Below are 20419 nucleotides of genomic sequence, written 5' to 3' on the forward strand. Positions count from 1 at the left end.
TCTTCATCATTTTTGGTTCATGCGATAAAATGATCTGGAAAAATAGATGAACGGCGTGGATAAAACACATACATCATGGTCGCGCCCACAGAGCACCGTCCAGTAGCCACCTAGCTACTGGCAGCGTCGGTAGGAAATCCGAGTACGGAAATGAGAGAGAGAGAGTGAGAGAGTCAGATAGAGAGATGGCACAAGCCTTAGAACTTCCCTGTATCGACTTATCCTCTCCAGATCGAATCTCGACCGCCGAATCGATCCGTCAGGTTTTCTGCTCTCGATCTACTTCAAATCCTGGATTTATTTATTTTTGTAATTTGATTTTTCCGGATTGTAGTTGAAGAACTGTATGTGTGTGTGTGTGTGTGTGTGTGTACAAATTCGTTGATTTCCCCCAAATTTCGTCAATTTATCTGAATTAACTGACCATTGGCAAGTTCTTATAAGTATTGGGAGTAGGAATATCTTCCCAAAACCCAATCCTTCAGCTGAATCTTATTTACTTGGGAAGCAATCTACAAAGTTTCTAATTACTGAAATCTGTGTGTGTTTGTGTGTGTGTGTGTGTGTTTTTTTTTTTTTTTTTTTAATCATTTAGGTTGTGTTTGGATGAGCAGGTGAATTGTACTCACAGGAAGTGACTTACAGGTGGTGTTTGGGGAGAAAAGTCACCTGTAAGTAACTTACAACCTGTAAGTCACTTACAGGCAAATCTACCAAAAAACTGCAGGGGGATGGGGGTGGGAAGTCACTTCCCTGTAAGTCACTTACAGGCTCAACGGTCAGATTTTTAAAAAGAGGGGAAGAGGGAGAAACGCACCAACCCACCAAATCTCTCTCCGTCTCTGCAATCTCTCGCTGCAGTTACTGTCTTCCGTCTCTTCTCCTCCTAAAACGGTAGGGTTTCATCTACCCTTTTTTTCTCCTTTGAAAACGGGAGTGGTTTGACGTTACTCTATAAGGCACGCTGGCATCCAAACAACGCACCTGCGTCTTTTTCACACGTGTCATGAGCCTCTAATCCGAACGGACCATGTGATGCAACATCCCATGAAACCGTCAGGGACTGTGGCCTGTGGTTGGTGATCCTGTAGATCGTTTATCTGGTTGGTCTCACTGTGGCCTATGGTTGGTGATCCTGTGATGTACTCGCAGTGTTGGTGAATCTCTTAGATTGTATAGTTAGAATGCAAGTAATTTAACGATCTACATTAGTGTTTGTGAATCTCTTAGATCCTGAGCATCAAACTCCTCAGTAGACAATGAGAAAAACTTTGATGATAGAGTGGGATTGATGATGCGCTGGCCCTTGGAAATTACATCAGATTGCACAGTTGGAATACAAGTAATTTAATTATTAAATTTTCTATTAATGTTTTTAAGTTTATTCTCAATGCTTAAATTGAATTATTACTCCATATTATAGATTTTTTGAATTCGTGGGCCCACTTTTATAGCCCACTTGATGATTGTTTTAGCTTAATAATTATCTCAAATATTCATCTTGATGGGCTTAACAAAATAACATATTTGATCTCATGTTTTTTTATATGATTATAACATTTTAGAATAATTCCCCAATTTAAGATATACTCGCTGTGAATATATAGCTTTCTACCTGTAAGTAGTAATATCTTCCCAAAACCCAATCCTTCAGCTGAATCTTATTTACTTGGGAAGCAATCTACAAAGTTTCTAATTACTGAAATCTGTGTGTGTTTGTGTGTGTGTGTGTGTGTGTGTTTTTTTTTTTTTTTTTTTAAAACCATTTAGGTTGTGTTTGGATGAGCAGGTGAATTGTATTGTGAACAATCATTTTAATAGACAGGAACGCTGCATTTGGGTTCTCAAACTAATTGAATTGTGAACATCCAGGGTGACTTTAATTGCAGTCATCAACTTTATAAGTGGTAGTTGTTGTTAAAAACGGATGTCTTAAATCTTGCTGTCCGAGGTCCCTTCGACTAGTCAAGGGTTACGCAGATGGCGTGCGGTATATGCGCGAATTGCGTAAATTTGAGGCGGTTTCTAGGGAGGTGCGTAAGTGGGGTTTCCCCATCTATAAATAGGAGTCCCTAGGGCCATTCTCATGCATGCTAAGGTTTCCTAAAGGTATTCCAAGGGTTTCTAAAAGGGTTCTAGGGTTATTAAAGGGTGAGATTTGAGGTTGTTCGAATCGGGTATGTTTTTTCTCTTTGTAATTTCTATTTTCATAGTGAAGATCTGTCACTTTGTGCCGTGGTTTTTTTCCAAAAGAGTTTTCCACGTTAAATCTTTGTGTTCTCTTGTGTTTGCTTGGTGATCTAGGATTGCCATCCTAGATTCATATTTATGTGATTCCACAGCACAAATCCCAACAAGTGGTATCAGAGCAATCGTTGGGGCATAGATCTGAATCTGAGGGATAAGCAATAATGGTAAGCACTGGGTATGATATTGAGAAGTACTCAGGAAAAAATAACTTTGAGTTATGGAAAATCAAAATGATCAGTTCCTTAATTAAGTAAGGCGAAGATGGTGCTCTTAGGGAGCGAAAGCCTACTATGACTGATGATGATTAGAATACTCTTCATAAGAAGGCCTTATCTCCGATTCGTTTATGTCTCACGGATGAGGTTCTCTACAATGTCATGAAGGGGAAAATTGCTGTTAAGTTATAGGCGAAGTTAGAGGATGTCTATGCAAAAAAATCTTCTGAAAATTGCCTACACTTGAAGCGTCAGTGGTATAACTTCAAGATGGCAGAGGGTGGAGATCTGAAGGCTCGCATCAACAACTTTAATAAATTGGTCTGCAAATTGCTGGATATGGAGGAAGTGATAAAAGATGAGGAACAAGCATGTATGTTGCTGAATTCTCTTCCGACATCGTATGAATTATTCAAGGACACAATGCACACCACAAATAAAACCCTAAGTGTCGACACTGTTATCTCAGCCCTTCAAGGGAAGGCCATGAGAAAGCTTAACGACGATATGGGGACATCTTCTGATGCACTATTTACAAGGGGCAAAAATTCTGAACAAAGTACATGATCTTCAAGTTCTAGATCCAAATCTAAGGGCAAGGGCAAAGGTAAGTTAAAGTACTGGAACTGTGGGATGGAAGGACACATGAAGAAGGATTGTACAAATCCTAAATCGAAGAGAGAAGAATCTGAGGCTTCATATAGGGAGGTCAATGCTGCCACGTCAGATGGATCGAGTGGATGTGATGATGATGTTTTGTCTGTCTACGATTAGACAGCCATATGATGATTGTAGGGGCGAGTGGATTCTAGACACAGGGGCATCCTTTCACATAACTCCTCATCAGAGTTGGTTTGCCAGCTATAAGGAGTGTGATGGTGGACATGTGTGTTATGGGCATTGACATTGCCTGTAATGTTGTGGTTGTTGGTATGGTCTGCATCAAGATGTTTGATGAGGTGAAGCATACCTTGATTGATGTCAGGCACGTTCCTAATTCGAAGAAGAATCTGATTTTTCTTAGTGAACTTGAGACAATGGGTTGCAAGTACACATGTATTGATGATGCTCTTAAAGTATCTAAAGGGACACGGGTAGTCATGAAAGCGCAACGACTCGATAATCTTTATAGGTTGATCGGGAGCATTTCAAAAGGTGGTGTAGTGGTTGTAGCAGATTCCACCTCCGCACGTGTGTGGCATGCTGGGCATCGCCACATGAGCGGACAATGCAAGAAGGATGTGACTCGAGGACAGAGATACGAAGCAGGTGGAGCAGCCACCTGTGAGAAGAACCACACAGCATAATAGCAGGATATCGGCGATGTACATGGACGACTCCAATATCGCATATGCTCTCGTTACAGGTGAGGGGGATTCGTCTTATATTCAGATGGCTCTAGGTGAGTCTAGTGCTAAGAAGTGAAATGTGGCTATGGACGACGTGATGGACTCATAATACCAGATCGACACATGGGAGCTGGTGGAGCTTCCAGTGGGCCGGGAAGCGGTTGGATGCAGGTGGATCTTCAAAAGGATACAGCATGGATACAAAGCGAGGCTGGTAGCGGAGGGTTATGCTTAGAGAGAAGGGATCGACTTCTCAGAGATATTCGTGCCGGCGGTATAGCAGGTGTCTTTTAAATCTGTATTGGCGCTGGTTGCCCAATGCGATCTGGAGTTGAAAATATGGATGAGGAGACTGCGCTTCTACATGAAAAATTGGAAGAGAGGTTCTTCATGAAGCAATCGGAGCGGTTCGAAGTTAAACGGGTTGAGAAAAAGTTTGTAGGAGGTCGTTGCACGACCTGTTGCCTAGGCAGTGTTATAAAATTTGATTCCTTCATGGTGAGTCAGGTATTGTATGTTGATGACATGTAGATCGCCAATCATGATTTGTCTGAAATCAATGTACTAAAAACTCGTTTAAGTGGGACATTCAGGATGAAGGATTGGGGAGCTGCGAAGAAGGTTTTGGTGGTGATATTCATAGAAACCGGAGGAGGAACAGGTTTTGGTAATCACAGGTAGAATACCTTGAGTAGGTATGTGATGGACCTGGCAAAGCCGGTGAGCGTTTCCTATGCGATTCACTTCAAGTTTTCCTTAGGACATGTCTCAAAACAGATGAGGAAAAGCAGGATGTCTCATGGGCCTTATTCGAATTCAGTTGGCAGTGTATGCCATGGTCTGTATTAGACCGGTTATTTCATAGGCTATTGGTGTTGTGAGCAAATACCCCAACAAACAATATTGGGTGGCGGTGAGATGGTACAGACGACTACGTCTTATTTTTTTTGAGAAGACAGGAGCAAAGGTGGTTGGGCATGTGGATTCAGATCCGCCAGACATGCTCACCAAGGTCGTTCCTAAAGAGAAGTTTAAGTTCTATGTAACTTCTCTGGGCTTGACGATGACGTAAAAGAAGGACGGAGCTATGATATGATGCAGAGATAAGAGAAGAGGTCAAAAACTTCGACTGGTCGAAGACAGTTCGACTCGAAGTCCAGCAATGAGGTATTTGGGATTTCTAGGATGCTCGACCAATCGAGGGACAGGCTCGACCAGTCGAAGCCCAGGCTCGACTAGTTGAGGGTTACGCAGACGGTGCATGGTTTATGCGTGGACTACGTAAATTTGAGGCGGTTTCTAGGGAGGTGCGTAAGTGGGGTTTCCCCATCTATAAATAGAAGTCCCTAGGGTCATTCTCATGCATGCTAAGGTTTCCTAAAGGTATTCCAATGGTTTCTAAAAGGGTTCTAGGGTTATCAAAGGGTGTAGCAAGGGTGAGATTCGAGGTTGTTCAAATCGGGTAAGTCTTTTCTCTTTGTAATTTCTATTTTCATAGTGAAGATCTGTTGCTTTGTGCTGTGGTTTTTTTTCTGAAAGGGTTTTCCATGTTAAATCTTTGTGTTCTCTTGTGTTTGTTTGGTGCTCTTGGATTGCTATCCTAGATCCATATCTGTGTGATTCCACAGCACAAATCCCAACAGTAGTGAACAAATTTTAATTTCCTCATGTAGCATTAGCTCCAATTTGCAACTACATTACTTTCAAGTAGGACATGAAGGAACTCAACTACAATTTGGAGGATGCTTCCTAACTATGAATACTTTGAAGATTTGTTATCTTTTATTGACTCTGAATCAAAATCCGGCCTTCATGCAATTGGGACATATGTTTACATCACAATTGCATTATCTTGTGCATCCAAATGCAGTCTTGGTTTTATCAAGATGAAGCGGCAAAATTGATGATCCTTGCTGGTATTCCTAGTAAGGAAGTAACCCTCATATTGCAGTTTCATTCCTTTCGTGCCCTACTCGGAAGGAATGCATTGGAAATTTGGAGCTCATGCACTCGATATGGATGCTCTGGAAGGAAATGTGGCTTTGTTAATGCCACTTTATGGGACTGATGATAATAATTCAAGTCGACACTGTGTATCCAAAGACAACTTTAGGTATTGATAATGGTAACTTCTTCATGATGGGATTTTGTTGGTTGGGACATTTTTTCGTGGGAGATTTTGTTAACTCTGCCAGTGGGAGTTTTGCATTCTCATTGCTAGTTCCAAGCCCAGATAAAGGAGGGTTGTGTCAAGTTGGTAGCCAATATGAAACTTCTTCTCATGAATCGTGATTCTTTCTTGGGAGAATCAAAATCTTCTCTTTTAACATAGAGGCCTGGCTTATTAGTACATTGCAAATTATGGTCCACGCAGAAGACCAGTCCCCGCCACTTTTCAGTTGGGGGTCATGTCTTTTGCCAATGTTGTGCAAGGACTACAGTTCTTGTGTACTGCCAATCTTTTTTTTTTTTACCCCTGTTATCATTAACTTGGTTTTGGTCTTCTATCAGAGTGGTTTTGATTAAATCAACTGTTGCAGGGTCACCTTATATCTGGATTCTTTCTTTCCCTTTTTTTTTTCTTTGTTTCAGGCATGTTTGGACTATGGCTTCTTCTACCTCGTAAATCATGGTATAGAGGATGAGATGCTTAAGCAAGTTTTTGATGAGAGCAGGAAGTTCTTCTCAATGCCTTTGCAAAAGAAGATGAGGCTTGCACGTAGTAAGGAACACAGAGGCTATACAGCCTTGTATTCTGAGACCCTTGATCCTTCAATACAATCCAAAGGTACATTTTTGTAATTCTACCATATTCCAAAATCATGAAATGATCTCATGTTGATGCCGAAGAGTGAGTTCTTTCCAATACAGTCAAAAGAGACCCAGTTGCAAGTTTTGGAAATTCTACTAACAATATTCCAAAATTACTGATCATTTTTCTCAGCTCCTGAAATGGCCATGAGCCCAACATGGCTTTACTGTTGTTGATTAGCGGGGTTGTTCAACTGGGAGAAACACGTATTCTGTAACTGCGATTACTGTTGCTATTTCATTTCTGAAACTCATATTTGAAACTCTTTTTTTTTTTTTTTTTTTTTAAATTTTTTTTTATTTTTAACACACGCACACACACCCCACACACTCACACTAGTGGAATTTCACCAGGTATGGGTACTCGAACCCTTGACCGGGAGTTGAAACTCCTGAGAGTCTACCACCCGAGCAAGAGTAAGGACCCCATATTTGAAACTTAAGAAACGATGTCGCCTTATTCTTCTTCTTTTTTCCCTTCTTGTTTTGAGAACTTGATCTGTGTTGGTCTGTTGTAGCTCTTAGCTTCCGAGGTGTTTGTCAAACCTAATAGAGACATCGGACAAGGAAGAAATCCAATTCAATAATCATAAGTTTAATTGATATGCAGGGGATTTGAAAGAGAGTTTCTACATTGGTCCCATGGAAGGTGGTAACTTGAATCAGTGGCCTTCTGAAGGTATCGTTTACTCTTATCCAAATCATCATCCGTGGTTATCACGAATATGGGTTTGCTTGGCTGAATAACTTACTAATTTCAAGTTACTAGTGTATATAGATTCATTTCATCAGTTTACTTGAGCTAGAATTTTCACGCTACTGTCTAGGAAAGTCTAGGAGTTTTGCCACATTGGAGAGCTACAATGGAATCATATCATGAGAAGATCCTGTAAGTTTCAACATTTCTCGATGCGTATTGGACTATTGATGCGCTTAACTTGTAAAGAGTGGGATCAATGATTTATGCTACTTTTCGAGATCTCTCTTTATAGATTTTTGAGAAAAAAAATGGTTTTTCTTTCTTTGTTTGTTTCTGTGTAATACTAATAACAATTCAAGGGATCTTTCAAAAAAAAATAAAAATAAATAACAATTCAAGGGGATTGCAGATTATGGCAATAATGGATTTCTTTCTCTTCCACAGGGCTGTGGGGAAAAGGTTACTCTCTTTGATTGCTTTGGCTTTGAACTTGGATGAAAGCTTCTTTGAGCAAGTGGGTGCACCCATGGGATGGGTCCGTCTTCTACACTATCCAGGTCTGCTAGCATATTCAGACAACAAAAATATAGTAACTGTCTTCTGAATTGCTGAATCTTATGCAATGTCAAAGAATTGGTAGTCTTTGTGGCAGTTGTTGGGTGTTACATTCAAGTCTGTGTATAATCATTTTTACAAGAAGATGCTAATAGGTTGGTGATAGGGTTGCATCTGAATTTCCTTTTCAGGAGAACTAGCTGTTTCAGATACTGGAACTTATGGCGCATCTGCTCATTCAGATTATGGAATGATCACACTTCTAGCTACTGATGGGGTCCAAGGACTTCAGGCATGTTCAATAAAGATATTTTGTGATCCTTAAATAAGTGACAGTCCATATTTTTGTGCTGCCAAGTTGTGTTTGTAGGACTTCCGTAGAGTACTTAACTCGCTTGGTTGGGGTGGTGTGCAAAATGGAACCCCCTTTATGAGTTCTTCTGATTCTGTCCTTTCCATCCCCAAATCATGATTGAGATAGGAATGGAAAGTTCCATTCTCATGTCAATCACAATTACATGGTGGCCATCTTGTCTGCCTTGGTAACCAAGAATAAACAAATGTAACCTAAATTTGACTTTTATCCTTTCTGATGTGAATGCCACTTTACTGATATTTTGGTTTTGGTATTCTACAGATCTGTAGGGAAAAGGATAAGGTACCACGAGTATGGGAAGATGTGCCTCATGCCAATGGGTAAGTGCGTTCATATACAAGGACTAGAACTCTGAGATAGCTGTTTTTCCATGGAACATTATTTAAAAAATTGAAATTATTATCGAATTTTCTTTGAAAAACGACCAAACCCCTTTCTTCCCATTAAAATGGCGATGCAGCTCCGAAGCTTTCATAGAACTATTGAATCTTGGTAATATGTTTGAATTTCCAATTTTAATCATTTTGCTGCTTTATTCATTATTGTTGTGCATTTATTTTTTCTTTCATTCATACTTTTGTTGTTCTACATTTTCTTTCAAATGTGAACGGGTGCATGTTTTTCATTCTATTCTAGGAGTTCAGTGTTCATGGGATGATAGGCTCATTTATTTCAGGCGAGTATTTTAATAAAACCATTGCATCTGCAGGGCTTTCATTGTTAACATTGGGGATATGTTGGAGAGGTGGACTAATTGCTTGTTTAGGTGATTTCTCATTCTGAATTGCAGTGTTCTCTCTCATGTTTGTTATTCTGGATGATTTTTTCTTTTCTTTTCTTTTCAAGGTCATCTAGTAATGGTAGCAAAAATAGAATGGAGAGGATTGAAAGCAAACGACTTATTTCCTCATATGATGTCCTAGGATCAGTACTATCGTAAGCCTCCTATTGAACCTCCCGTTAGATGTGCTTGTCTGGGACCACTCAAATGACGTCAACGTGATACGGACTGTCCATCTGTTGGAATTTGGATCTCCTGCAGATTGGACTACTTGGATCCTAGAAATCCAACTGGAGAACTTCACCTGTTGAATGATGACCATTGTTCTAAATTTTTTCTTAACTGTCCCTTTTCAGGCCACCTGTATGTTATTAGGTTATTTTTACCAAAAATCTTTTTGGGCAATGGCCAACCATAATGGGGCTTGGCAGATGATTGATCCAAATGAGGCTTTCATAGGAGGCTTCTGATAGTATTGCTCCCTATATAGTATTTAAATTACCTTGATTGGTTTGTTTTCTTTGAAATGTGGAATGTTGGTTCGACCTATTCTTGTTCCGTTTTGCTCTTATTGGCAGGTCAACATTGCACAGAGTCATAGCAACTGGACAAGAACGCTATTCTGTATTCTCCATCCCTTTTTTCCCCTGTTTAACTTTTTATGCTCAATTAAATGCGACTATTCCTCTATTGCTGGCATGAAAAGAAGTGCTTGGTTGGAAATTCTACACATTTCCTTGCAATGAAAGTTCAAATCATCTGCATTTGCAATAGAGAAACAAGCACCTACAACCTACTGCATCTGCATGCTAAGGTAGAATGTGCCCCAATCTCCGATCTTTTTGTGAAGGTGTCACAATTCACTCGTAGGACATTCCTGCTGTGCAAAGGTTGGGCCCTTGCAGGAAGATCACATAATGCAAAAATCAGGCTGACCCAGTTAGCAGGTGGATCACACCTGTATTTTGAGTCAAATCATTGGCTACCACTGGTTTTGGCGGCATGGCTTGCCTGATGAGTGGACCAGTCTGATTTTCCCACCAAATGATCTTCATGGTGTTGTCTAACTTTTGCTCGGTTTGGATGTCCCACACATGACACATTAGCGGGAAATATCGTGCTGCATAGCTTTGCATGCCTGGGCTGTAAGTGATCGCATCCCTTTCCAGTCAACTACAAGAACTGTTACCTAAGGAGGAGGAAAGAAAGAAAAGATAAGCCTATTATTCATTGGTAGCATACAAATCCCAGACTATATGAGTTTGCACTTTATCAGGTGGCCTTCTTCTTGGATCCAAACTCAGATTGCATGGTTGAATGCTTAGAAAGCTGCTGCAGCGAGGCATGCCCTCCAAAGTATATCCTTGTTAAACTCCTCTCCTTTTCTCACTGCTGTTTAACAATATTTCCTTCAAATGCTGGCATTTTTGGTATCTCCTCTCTCTAGGGGAACACAGCAAGTAATTGAAAGGGAAATAATTCTTTCATGCCTGCAGATTTCCTCCTATACGCAGTGGAGACTATTTGCAAGAGCGTTTAAGGCTTACATATGCTCTAAAAGGATGACAGAAGTAGGGGATTGGCAATTACTGATTGGCAGTGTGATCAGGTCAGGTACTCATCTCAATTAGTGCTGGGGCTAGACTTCTATGTGGGTTTGCTTCTGTCTTTTTAAATGATTGTGACTCATCGACCGCACACATGGCTTACATAACTGTTCAACTAGAAGGGCCCATGTGCATGGAACATAGACTGAAACTTGCATTGATTGTGTGATCATAATAACCACATTTCTAGCTATCAAATTGGATGGTGAAAAGTAGAACGGTTATCTGTCTAACTTCAAGGGATAAAGGCTAATTAGGATTCTTCTATCAATATGATATTCCTTCATCACCATGAGACCCATGATTTTGATGGTTTGGATGTGGATGTTCACCACCATTTGGAAAACAGTTGTGAAATATATCCATCATGTACTCATTGTGTGAATGTGAAATGACTAAGAGAGAATCTATTTTATGTCAGCATATCTTTTCTATGTTTTTTAGATGAAGAAATTTCTCACTTTTCTGGTAACTGGTAGATCTTGGATTATGGTGATTCAGCTGATAGTGGATGCAACGCATGGAGAGCAGGTGGGTCAATTCACAGCCATCCGATGTGAATCTACGGTGGGCCATGCCACTTGCAAGACGGGTGGATGGTGTATGCAATTCAATCATTAATGCCACTATGAGCCGGCCCCCCCTCCCCCTCCCCCCCCCCCGCTCTTTTATTTGAAAAGAAAAAGAAGAATGAAAGATGTTTGATTTTATCCATAAATTATGTAGAAAGTATATGGTTCCAAACACTAATATTTTATCAGGCCCTGATCTCCTTGCATGCGGGACACACAGTTGAATGACATCATTCATCCATTGGGCCTTATGCCAAATGCACACCATACAGGTAATCCTAGCCACTAATTTGTCGAATTTTGAGGATTATGATTGGATGATTAAGAAAAAAAGTGTTCAAGCAATGGTGAACATTCAATGGGCAATATAAGAGTCTTTAAATGTGAGCCAGGATCATCCAATTGTTGTGATTTTTCGAAAGATGTTTGATTTTATCCATAAATTATGTAGAAAGTATATGGTTCCAAACACTAATATTTTATCAGGCCCTGATCTCCTTGCATGCGGGACACACAGTTGAATGACATCATTCATCCATTGGGCCTTATGCCAAATGCACACCATACAGGTAATCCTAGCCACTAATTTGTCGAATTTTGAGGATTATGATTGGATGATTAAGAAAAAAAGTCTTCAAGCAATGGTGAACATTCAATGGGCAATATAATAGTCTTTAAATGTGAGGCAGGATCATCCAATTGTTGTGATTTTTCGCATTCAACTCATCCACGGTGGGACTTACTGATGCATGGTGCAGATCTCATATGTTTTCGGATTGATTGCTTGAGCACCAACTCTTATATTAGCATTTAACACCGGATCCTTCACCAAATCATAATATATACCATATTTGTGCGATAACTTCATGACTTACCCTCCAAAAACTAACCACACAAGTATTAAACTGAATAATCTCTAGATGCCCTGGATCTGAGCCCATACCTGAGTAGTAGACAGTGCATTTCAACATTGACGGTGTTCGAGCTCATACTTACCTATAAAAAAGAAAAAGAAAAAGAAGAAAAAAAAAAGACCAAAAAAAAGGAGAGAACTCAAGATGTCTCATTCAGTGTAGATATTATATGATAGACAGGCAGTAATTTTCACAGTTTTCAGCTTGTAACATGATTGATGATCTCACCATGCATGACCCACGCACCGGAAAAGCCCTCAGATGTCAAGATCCAGGTAATAGTATGTTTGGCTTCTTCTTTTTTCTTTTGGGTTGAATGTGACCTGTTGCTGTATTTTCTTTTAGATCACTGAAGTGTGGGCCCCATTTGTACAGAACTGAAAGCCTAAAAGGCATCTTGCCATTGGCCCAAGCATTGCATAGTGCCACAGTGCACTTGCAACCGCCCTCGGTAAGCTATGGGCCAGCCACTTGCATTTGCAAGTGGGATTATCATTTGGTTATTTCTTAGGCCAGACTGCTTATTTTAGTAATTGAAAGCAACTTTACTACTTAGATTTAATGCTAGTTGGTGATTGTTAAACAGGGAGAAAGACCTTAAGATAATATTTCCTGACCATTGATTTGTTTTGATATGGTATGATGTACTTCGGTTTTCAGTTCTCTCAGTGCGTGGTTTAGTGATCTAGACCGTCAATCTGTTCGTCCCACTATGGATGGACCATGCTTTAAAATATCCTTGATAGCACACTATCAACCTTTTAATCTGTGGCCTGCAAAGTGGAAATAGAAGGTGCAGAAGAGGTATGATGCACTTCGGTTTTCGGTTTGCTCAGTGCGTGGTTTAGTGATCTAGACCGTCTATCTGTTCGTCCCACTTTGGCTGGACCATGCCCTAAAATATCCTTGATTACACACTATCAACCTTTGAATCTGTGGCCTGCAAAGTGCAAATAGAAGGTGAAGAAGAGGTTGAGCCATGTCTACATTCCACTGAGAAAAAAGTCCACTACTTTCAACCTGGAAAGGTTACCGAGGCATCGTCCATCAACAGTGGGGCACAAAAGGTCAATGGTCTGGGTTTCTGAGCTTTGGGTCTGGCCTGAGTATGCTGGGACGCGGATTTCCTGCCAAAGGCTTTCGCAGGAAGTTCCTGCACAAGGATACAAGGCGGGGTCCACTGTGATGTTCATGAGAAATCCAACCCGTCCATCCATTTTTTGAGCTTATTTTAGGACATGCAACCAAAAATGAGGAGTATCCAAAACTCAAGTGGGCCATATGAGATGAAACAGTGGGGAAAGGAATTTCTACCGTTGAAACCTTCCTAGGCTTCACGTTGATGTTTATATGCCATCCAAACCGTTTATAAGGTCATTTTCACATAGATGAAGTGAAAACATAAAAAGCTTAGACCGATAACAAACTTTTGTGGCCGTATAAATGTTTCAATGGTGGTCACTAAATCCCCACTGTTTCCTCTCGTGTGGCCCATTTGAGTTTTGGATACACCTTATTTTTGGTCGCATGTAATATAATGAGCTCGAAAAAGGGATGGACGGGTTGGATTTCTCGCAAACATGGAAGTGTGTCCCACCCGGAATCCTTGCGCAGTAACTTACTGCAAAAGGCTTTCGCCGGAAATCCGCGTCGAAGATGCTGGCATGTCTTTGGGGGACGCGGATTGCGTCCTACCCCCCGCCCGGACAGTAATCCGTTCGGGCAGGGCTCGGTGGGGCCCACCGTGATGTAAGTGTTTTATCCACTCCGTTCATCGTTTTTATCAGACCATATTAAGATATTATTCAAAAAATGAGGCAGGTCCAAGGCTTAAGTGAACCACAAAGTGGGGATTAAACATCCACCATTAAAAACTTCTTGGGAGCTGGAGAATTTTCGGATCAAGCTGATATTTGTATCTTCACTTCATCCACGTCTACATGACCATATGAATAGGTTGGATGGTAAAAAAAAAACATAACGGTGGCCCTTAGAAAGGTTCACGGCAGTTGTCATTATCACTGCAGCTTCCTTTGGTGTGGTCCACTGGAGCTGTGTACCTGTCTCATTTTTAACATCCTGCCTTAAAATGATCTGAGAAAAGCGATGAACAGCATGGATAAAACACTTACATCACGGTGGGCCCCACAGAGACCTGCCCAGACGGACTACCGTCCGGGCATGGGTAGGACGCAATCCGCGTCCGTCCTCGGATAACAAGCATGACAGTATATCTTCACTTGTCACTTCTCGTTTTTGTCTAACTGCCGGTGGGTATCGGGAATATCCCCGTTCATAGGTTGGAGATCCTGCATTTATGAATTGAAAGGCCCAAATGATCAACTCTACAATTAGTTGTTAAAATCAATAGGTGTTCAAATCGTTCATTTGAATAAATTGAAACCCTTATGATCATGATACTTTCCAAAGATGGAAATTCTTGATCAATGTAGGAACTATATTAACATTTTTGTTCAATGAGATACCAAAGTGGATGATTGACTGGTTCCATGCTAGAAATAATCGCAGGAAATTACTGCTACCATCCAACCAATAGATAATTTCCAACCTTTTATTTGTGTGAGAAATCCAATCCATCTTGGCCCCACAATGATAATCACCTAGTGTAAAAATCAGCCTGAGCTATTCATCAGGTGGGTCGCACCACAAAACTGTAGATAGCCTCTGATATAATAAAAATACACAGGTATGGCCCACCTGATGGGTGGACTGGGCTGAGCTGATTTTTGCCAAAGGTGATTGTAGTGGTGGGACCAACCTTTTACATAGATTGGATGTTGCACAAACATCACAGGGCAATACACCCTGATCGATAGCTCAAGTGGTAGACTGAGTGAAAAATACCTCGTTTCAACAATGAGGTCTTGGTATCAATCCCTTGTAGGGGTGGCTAACAGTGAAGCGTGAACTGACAGTAGGTGTACTGTCAAGCTAAAAAAAAAAAAAAACATAACAGGGCAATCATAATGCTGGTTGGATGGTATATTATCTGTCCAACCTATTGCATGTTACACCGCACTTGTGTGTTTATCATATTTGTCTGCAAAATCCCACTTATTAGATGGCAGATTTGAAAACCTCTCAGAAATCATGCTACGGGATTGTTTGGCCCAATGGATTTGAGGGGATTTCAAATCCCCTTGTTGTTTGGTATGATAAAGTAATTGAGGTTTAATTGTAGAGGGTTTCAAATCCTCTCAAAGAGGGGGTTTGAAACGGAGGTGAGAGCTTGGATTACATGTAAAATCCTTTCAAGAGTTGCTTGTCTAACATGTATGTCACATGACTATTATTTTATTGGGCATGTGGCCCACTAATGATGTCCTAAAACAATTAAATTATCCATTACATCACTATAATTTTTTTTAATTTTTTTTTAACACACACACACACACCCCCACACACTCACGCTGGCGGAATTTCACCACCTATGGGTACTCGAACCCCTGACCGGGAGTTGAAACTCCTGGGAGTCTACCACCCGGGCAAGAGTAAGGACCCAATTACATAACTATCATTACTTTAATATGATGATCAACACCTTCCAAATATCGTCCATGTAAATCAATGGTTAAAAATCATTGGTTAGTTACCGGGACATGAATTTGTACTTGTCACCCATCCAAGACTTGAAATTTCACTATTTTGGACAAAGTATATATTTCAGTTGGCTTATTGCAACCATTGTCTTAAACATTACATACGTTCATTAATTAAAGATATTAAAGTTGATTTAGTAATTAAATTTAAGCCCATATAAGTATACCATGCACAGCTATTTTTGGATTAGAGTTATTCCCAATCCAGATGCCAAACACAATAAGAGGATTTCGAATTGAGGGGGTTTCAAATCCACACTCCCAAATGGGCCCTATATGTTCTCAAAGGTAGCTATCCATCCGATTTCATGTGTGCCATTTTTAAGTGTCATTTGGGAGCAGATTGGGTACTAGATGGAGGGTTCTAATAGAGGCTTTGTGCAGCCCATCATGATGTATGTGATTTATCCATGCTGTCTGTCCTTTTTTACAAATCATTTTATGGAATGAGCCCAAAAACATGGCATATGTAAGGCTCAAGTGGACCACACCACGGGAAGCATGGTGACAATGACACCCATTGTTGAAACCACCATGCTGTTTTTTTTCTATTCAAGCTATTAATAAGGTCGGACATGGATGAAAGAAAAAATCAAATATCAGCTTGATCCAAAACTTATCTAGGACATACAAAGTTTTCAACAGTAGAAAAGATCAAACTAATTTGAACTGCTCACATCACAGTAGTAGCAGCATTAAGGCCGAAGTTGGGGGCGGCCATAACATAAGGTACTGACTTTCACATCTCTCTATTTATAAATATCCAGAGAGAGATATCTGCTGCGTGAGCAACCTGACTGTGGCGTTACATGTGCTCTCTGCCAGCCATCATCTCCTAGATTTTTCATCACGGGCGTCCCAAAACCACCAACTAAACTGTTTTGGAAAGGAAAATATTGACTTGCTGTTGAAAACCCCGTGATTACGTAGGCGATTAATCATGAGCGGCAAACATGAGTGCATGCTACGAGAGGATGCGGTCGCCGTTCGATCCACACCGTTTCCTGTGGTGCGGTGAACATGAGCCTTCTATCAGCCTCCTCTTTGGGATCGTCACCTAAAATGACTTGTCTAAATGTACGGACATCACGGATAAAACACATACATCATGGTGGGCCCCACAGAGCCCTTGAGAGGACTGTCCGTCTATAGCTAGGTCCTTGTGCGGGTAGAATAGTACCCCATCCGCGTCAGTGTCATTTGCCTTGCCTAACCGTTGTGTACTTGGATCCTCTTCTATATGAAAATTGCATGTACTCTTGATGTGGTCCATGGAAAATCGCGATGTGTATGGATCGCATGTGACCCTGAGCACAGAGATATTCCTGTGTCCACATCTGTGTGGGGACCATAGAGATGTCTGTGACAAATCCACTCCATCTATCTGTTTTGCAAGACCACAATTAGACAGAATTCTAAAAATCAGGCAGATTCGCAACTCAAGTGGGCCAAACCACACGAAACGTGGGATTAAATACCCACGGGTGATAGAAGTTTTGTATCAGGATGATATCTGTGCCCATTTATCTGAGTGGTAATAACGGTTTGGATTTCATATAAACATCATAATCAGCTCCAGGATGGTTTCACTAGTGGACGTTTTCGCTCCCAGTGTTTCGTTTGATATAGCCTACCTGAGTTTAGGATCTGCCTAATTTTTAGAACACAGTCCTATTGTGTTCTTGCAAAACAGATGTACAGAGTGGATTTGTCACGGACATCTCCGTGGACCCCACACAACCCGGGGCACATCTTTATCTCTGTGCCCGGGTGGAAATGCACTTCCATATCAGACATGGGCACCATAGTAAAAGCCTAACAGGTCCAGGTATGTAGCAGGACATATGAAGGCAAAGGGATTGGACGGTTGCAGCCATCCATCGATCTCTTTTAGAGCAGCGGGTCACATTCAATCGCAACTGGATGGTTGGAGTTGTCCCTCCCCGGTAAGGCCATGAGATTGGTGGTGTAGATCACACCCCATGGCCCTCTTATACTTTCCTGAGGACACTGTTCATATGTCCGTTGAGGATTATACCTCCACTTACTTACCTTCCATGTACCGTTTGTAACGGTACCATTAATACCAACATCAACGGACTTTAACTTTTCAGGTTTCAAGGGATAATTTCGTTATTGTGCGTGCCCAACAAAACCTTTTTGTCCTTGAAACCTGGTGTTCATCCGCTTATCAGATCATTTTTTAGAATGAGGCCAAAAATCTAACAGATCCAAATCTCAGGTGGACTATAAACAACGGTGATTAACTGTTAGAAACTTATTGTGGGCTACGAAAGTTTTGGATGGAGCTGATATTTGCTCTGTTACTTAATACAGGTTCGTGTAACCTTATCTACAGGTTAGATGGCAAATAAATATTACAGAAACATTACAGTGTGGCTTAGTACGTTTTTAATGGTGAGGCCTTCTATCACCACTGTTTCCTATGGTATGGTTCACCTAAGACTTGGGTCTGCTTAAATTTTGTGCTACTACCTTTAAATGATCTAGCAAAACAGATGGACGGCATGGATATAGAATACATTATAAAGATGGGTCCCACAGTAAGGGCCATACCTAATCCAGTTCCGCGTCCGCTTGAGTGAAACGGCCTTATGTTTCGCGCAGGGTATATAGGTGAAGTGAGGGTATCAACGTGATGGACGGCTTGGATCAGTGACATGTCGGCCTCGAGGGGGCACTGTCTTACACAGACGTGCCGGGTGGGCAAACCTGATTAAGATGTCTATGTTCAACGAATCCAGATTCCAGATATATCTTTCTCGGACGCGGATTGTGCAGTAGCTCACCGCGCTATAAGCGTGGTGTGCATTCTTAGTGGGGTCCACCGTGATGTAAGTTGTATTATCTACTCCATCCATCAATTTTTTCAACTCATTTTAGTGAAAATTACCAAAAATGAAGCATGTCCTATGCTCCAGTGGACCACACCATAGAAAAAGTGGGATAACGATATCCACTGTTGAGAGCTTTGTACGGACGAAGTGATGTTTATTTGTCACCCAACCTTTTCATAAGATCACATTGACCGGATGAAGCGAAAAATACAAATATCAGCTTGATCGGCCCCGAGAAGTTTTCAATGGTAGCCGTTCAATTTCTATTGTTTCCTTTGATGTGGTCCGATTGAGATTTGGAATGATTATATTCTGGGATCATGACTAAAATTTGCTGGAAAAACAGATGGACGGAGTGGATAAGACACATACATCAAGGTGGGCCCCACGGAGATTCGCTCCTCAATACACAATCTCGGTCCATCTTCCCCAGGAGAACTGATCATCCGCAGGCAAGGTACCATCACTTGGGGTACTGCACCATCTTTCCCGCTTAAATGCCAGCTGAGTAGGAAATCAGCACCGTGGAAACGGTAGGCCCTAACCTTAAGATCAGGTGGACCAAAAATGAGGCCGTTCAACTCATCAAGTGGACCATACCGTGGAATCATTAACTGACGGTCTGACTCTACTACACTGTGACTCAACGAACAGTCATTGGTTACAACCAATCTAAAATGGGGCCCACGATTTGGACAGGTTAATCTCAGATGCCAGTATGCCACGTGTACGGTTTTGGAGTACCACGGGATAGAAATCAAACCGCAAAAAACTTCGATACTCTGCGAGCATGATTGTTCATTAACGGATATAAATCTATTTAGATATCGACTAATGGACAACCGAGGGACGGTTAAAACTGAAAATTTTGAACGGTCCAAATTCAACAAACAAATGTTCATTAATCACAGGTTAGGATCGTCCAATCAATTAGATCTCAAGCCTATGCCCTGACTGTAGTGGGTCCCACGATTTGAACGGTTTGATGTGAATTAGACGTATCCGACGTGTACAATTTATGAGTGCATGAGTATGAATCGTCACACTGCAATTGTATTATAAAATAACTCGGCTAATCTTTTACTATAAACCAGACGGACCACACACGTTGTTTTGTTCCATTCAAACAAAACTTACTTACCAAAGTGGACCACTGCCTGTACGGACAAACCCATGAAAACGAAAATATCTCCGCTTCATCCAGCTAGTTTGTCCTAAAGATCAAGGAATTTTTGTTCAAAAGACTATTTTCGTACCCTAAAAAACAAAAAAGGCATAGCACAGAAGCGCTAGTTTTTCCGAAAAAATCATATCATTTTGCATCGGTGAGTTATTTGATTCCCTAACGACCCGACGGTCCATATGGATACACTCAGAAATTATACACGTGCCATGTCATCAAAACGTACAGATCTTGGGAACCAATATATATGTGCAATGTACCGAAAATTAGATAGGATTTAACGGTTATAACTTCTGATCAGCGGAGGTTTAATTGTTTAATTTGGACTTTTTAAAACCGTCCATCAGATGTGTCCGAATAATCCATTTAGGAAATTATTTAAGTCTAAAATTTGTTATTTGATCTATCTAGATTCATAAATATAATCAGAACGGTTAATATTTATCTTGTTTCTGCTATGTATATAATAATTGAGTGCATGTGTATGAATAATCACGCTCTACCTGTGTATCAAAGTTTTCTCTTTTGTCTCGAGCCGGGCTGGGTGTCTCCTCCAGTCTTCAGATAATATAAAAAAAGTTCGATGCTCTGGCAGACTATGATCGGTGATACGCAGTCACTTAAAAAT

General features: G+C 40.9%; 1 protein-coding gene across 10 annotated transcripts; it reads left to right on the forward strand.

The window, feature by feature from the left end:
- Nucleotides 1-111: 111 nt before the first annotated feature.
- LOC131248225 (2-oxoglutarate-Fe(II) type oxidoreductase hxnY) lies at nt 112-11476 on the forward strand. Of its 10 annotated transcripts, none has more exons than XM_058248388.1 (12): nt 112-263; nt 6407-6602; nt 7236-7354; nt 7453-7514; nt 7770-7882; nt 8072-8172; nt 8518-8576; nt 8966-9022; nt 9616-9661; nt 10314-10393; nt 10534-10651; nt 11089-11476. In XM_058248388.1, exons 1-11 carry the CDS (start codon nt 186-188, stop codon nt 10601-10603), a joined length of 981 nt encoding a protein of 326 aa, XP_058104371.1. In that variant the 5' UTR covers nt 112-185; the 3' UTR covers nt 10604-10651; nt 11089-11476. The 10 variants fall into 10 exon arrangements, with proteins under 10 accessions (XP_058104371.1, XP_058104370.1, XP_058104367.1 ...); XM_058248387.1 differs by having other exon boundaries at nt 11124-11476; XM_058248384.1 differs by having other exon boundaries at nt 11146-11476.
- The last annotated feature ends 8943 nt before the right edge of the window (nt 11477-20419 follow it).

This window comes from Magnolia sinica, chromosome 6 (assembly GCF_029962835.1).
Source record: "Magnolia sinica isolate HGM2019 chromosome 6, MsV1, whole genome shotgun sequence".
Taxonomy (NCBI): domain Eukaryota; kingdom Viridiplantae; phylum Streptophyta; class Magnoliopsida; order Magnoliales; family Magnoliaceae; genus Magnolia; species Magnolia sinica.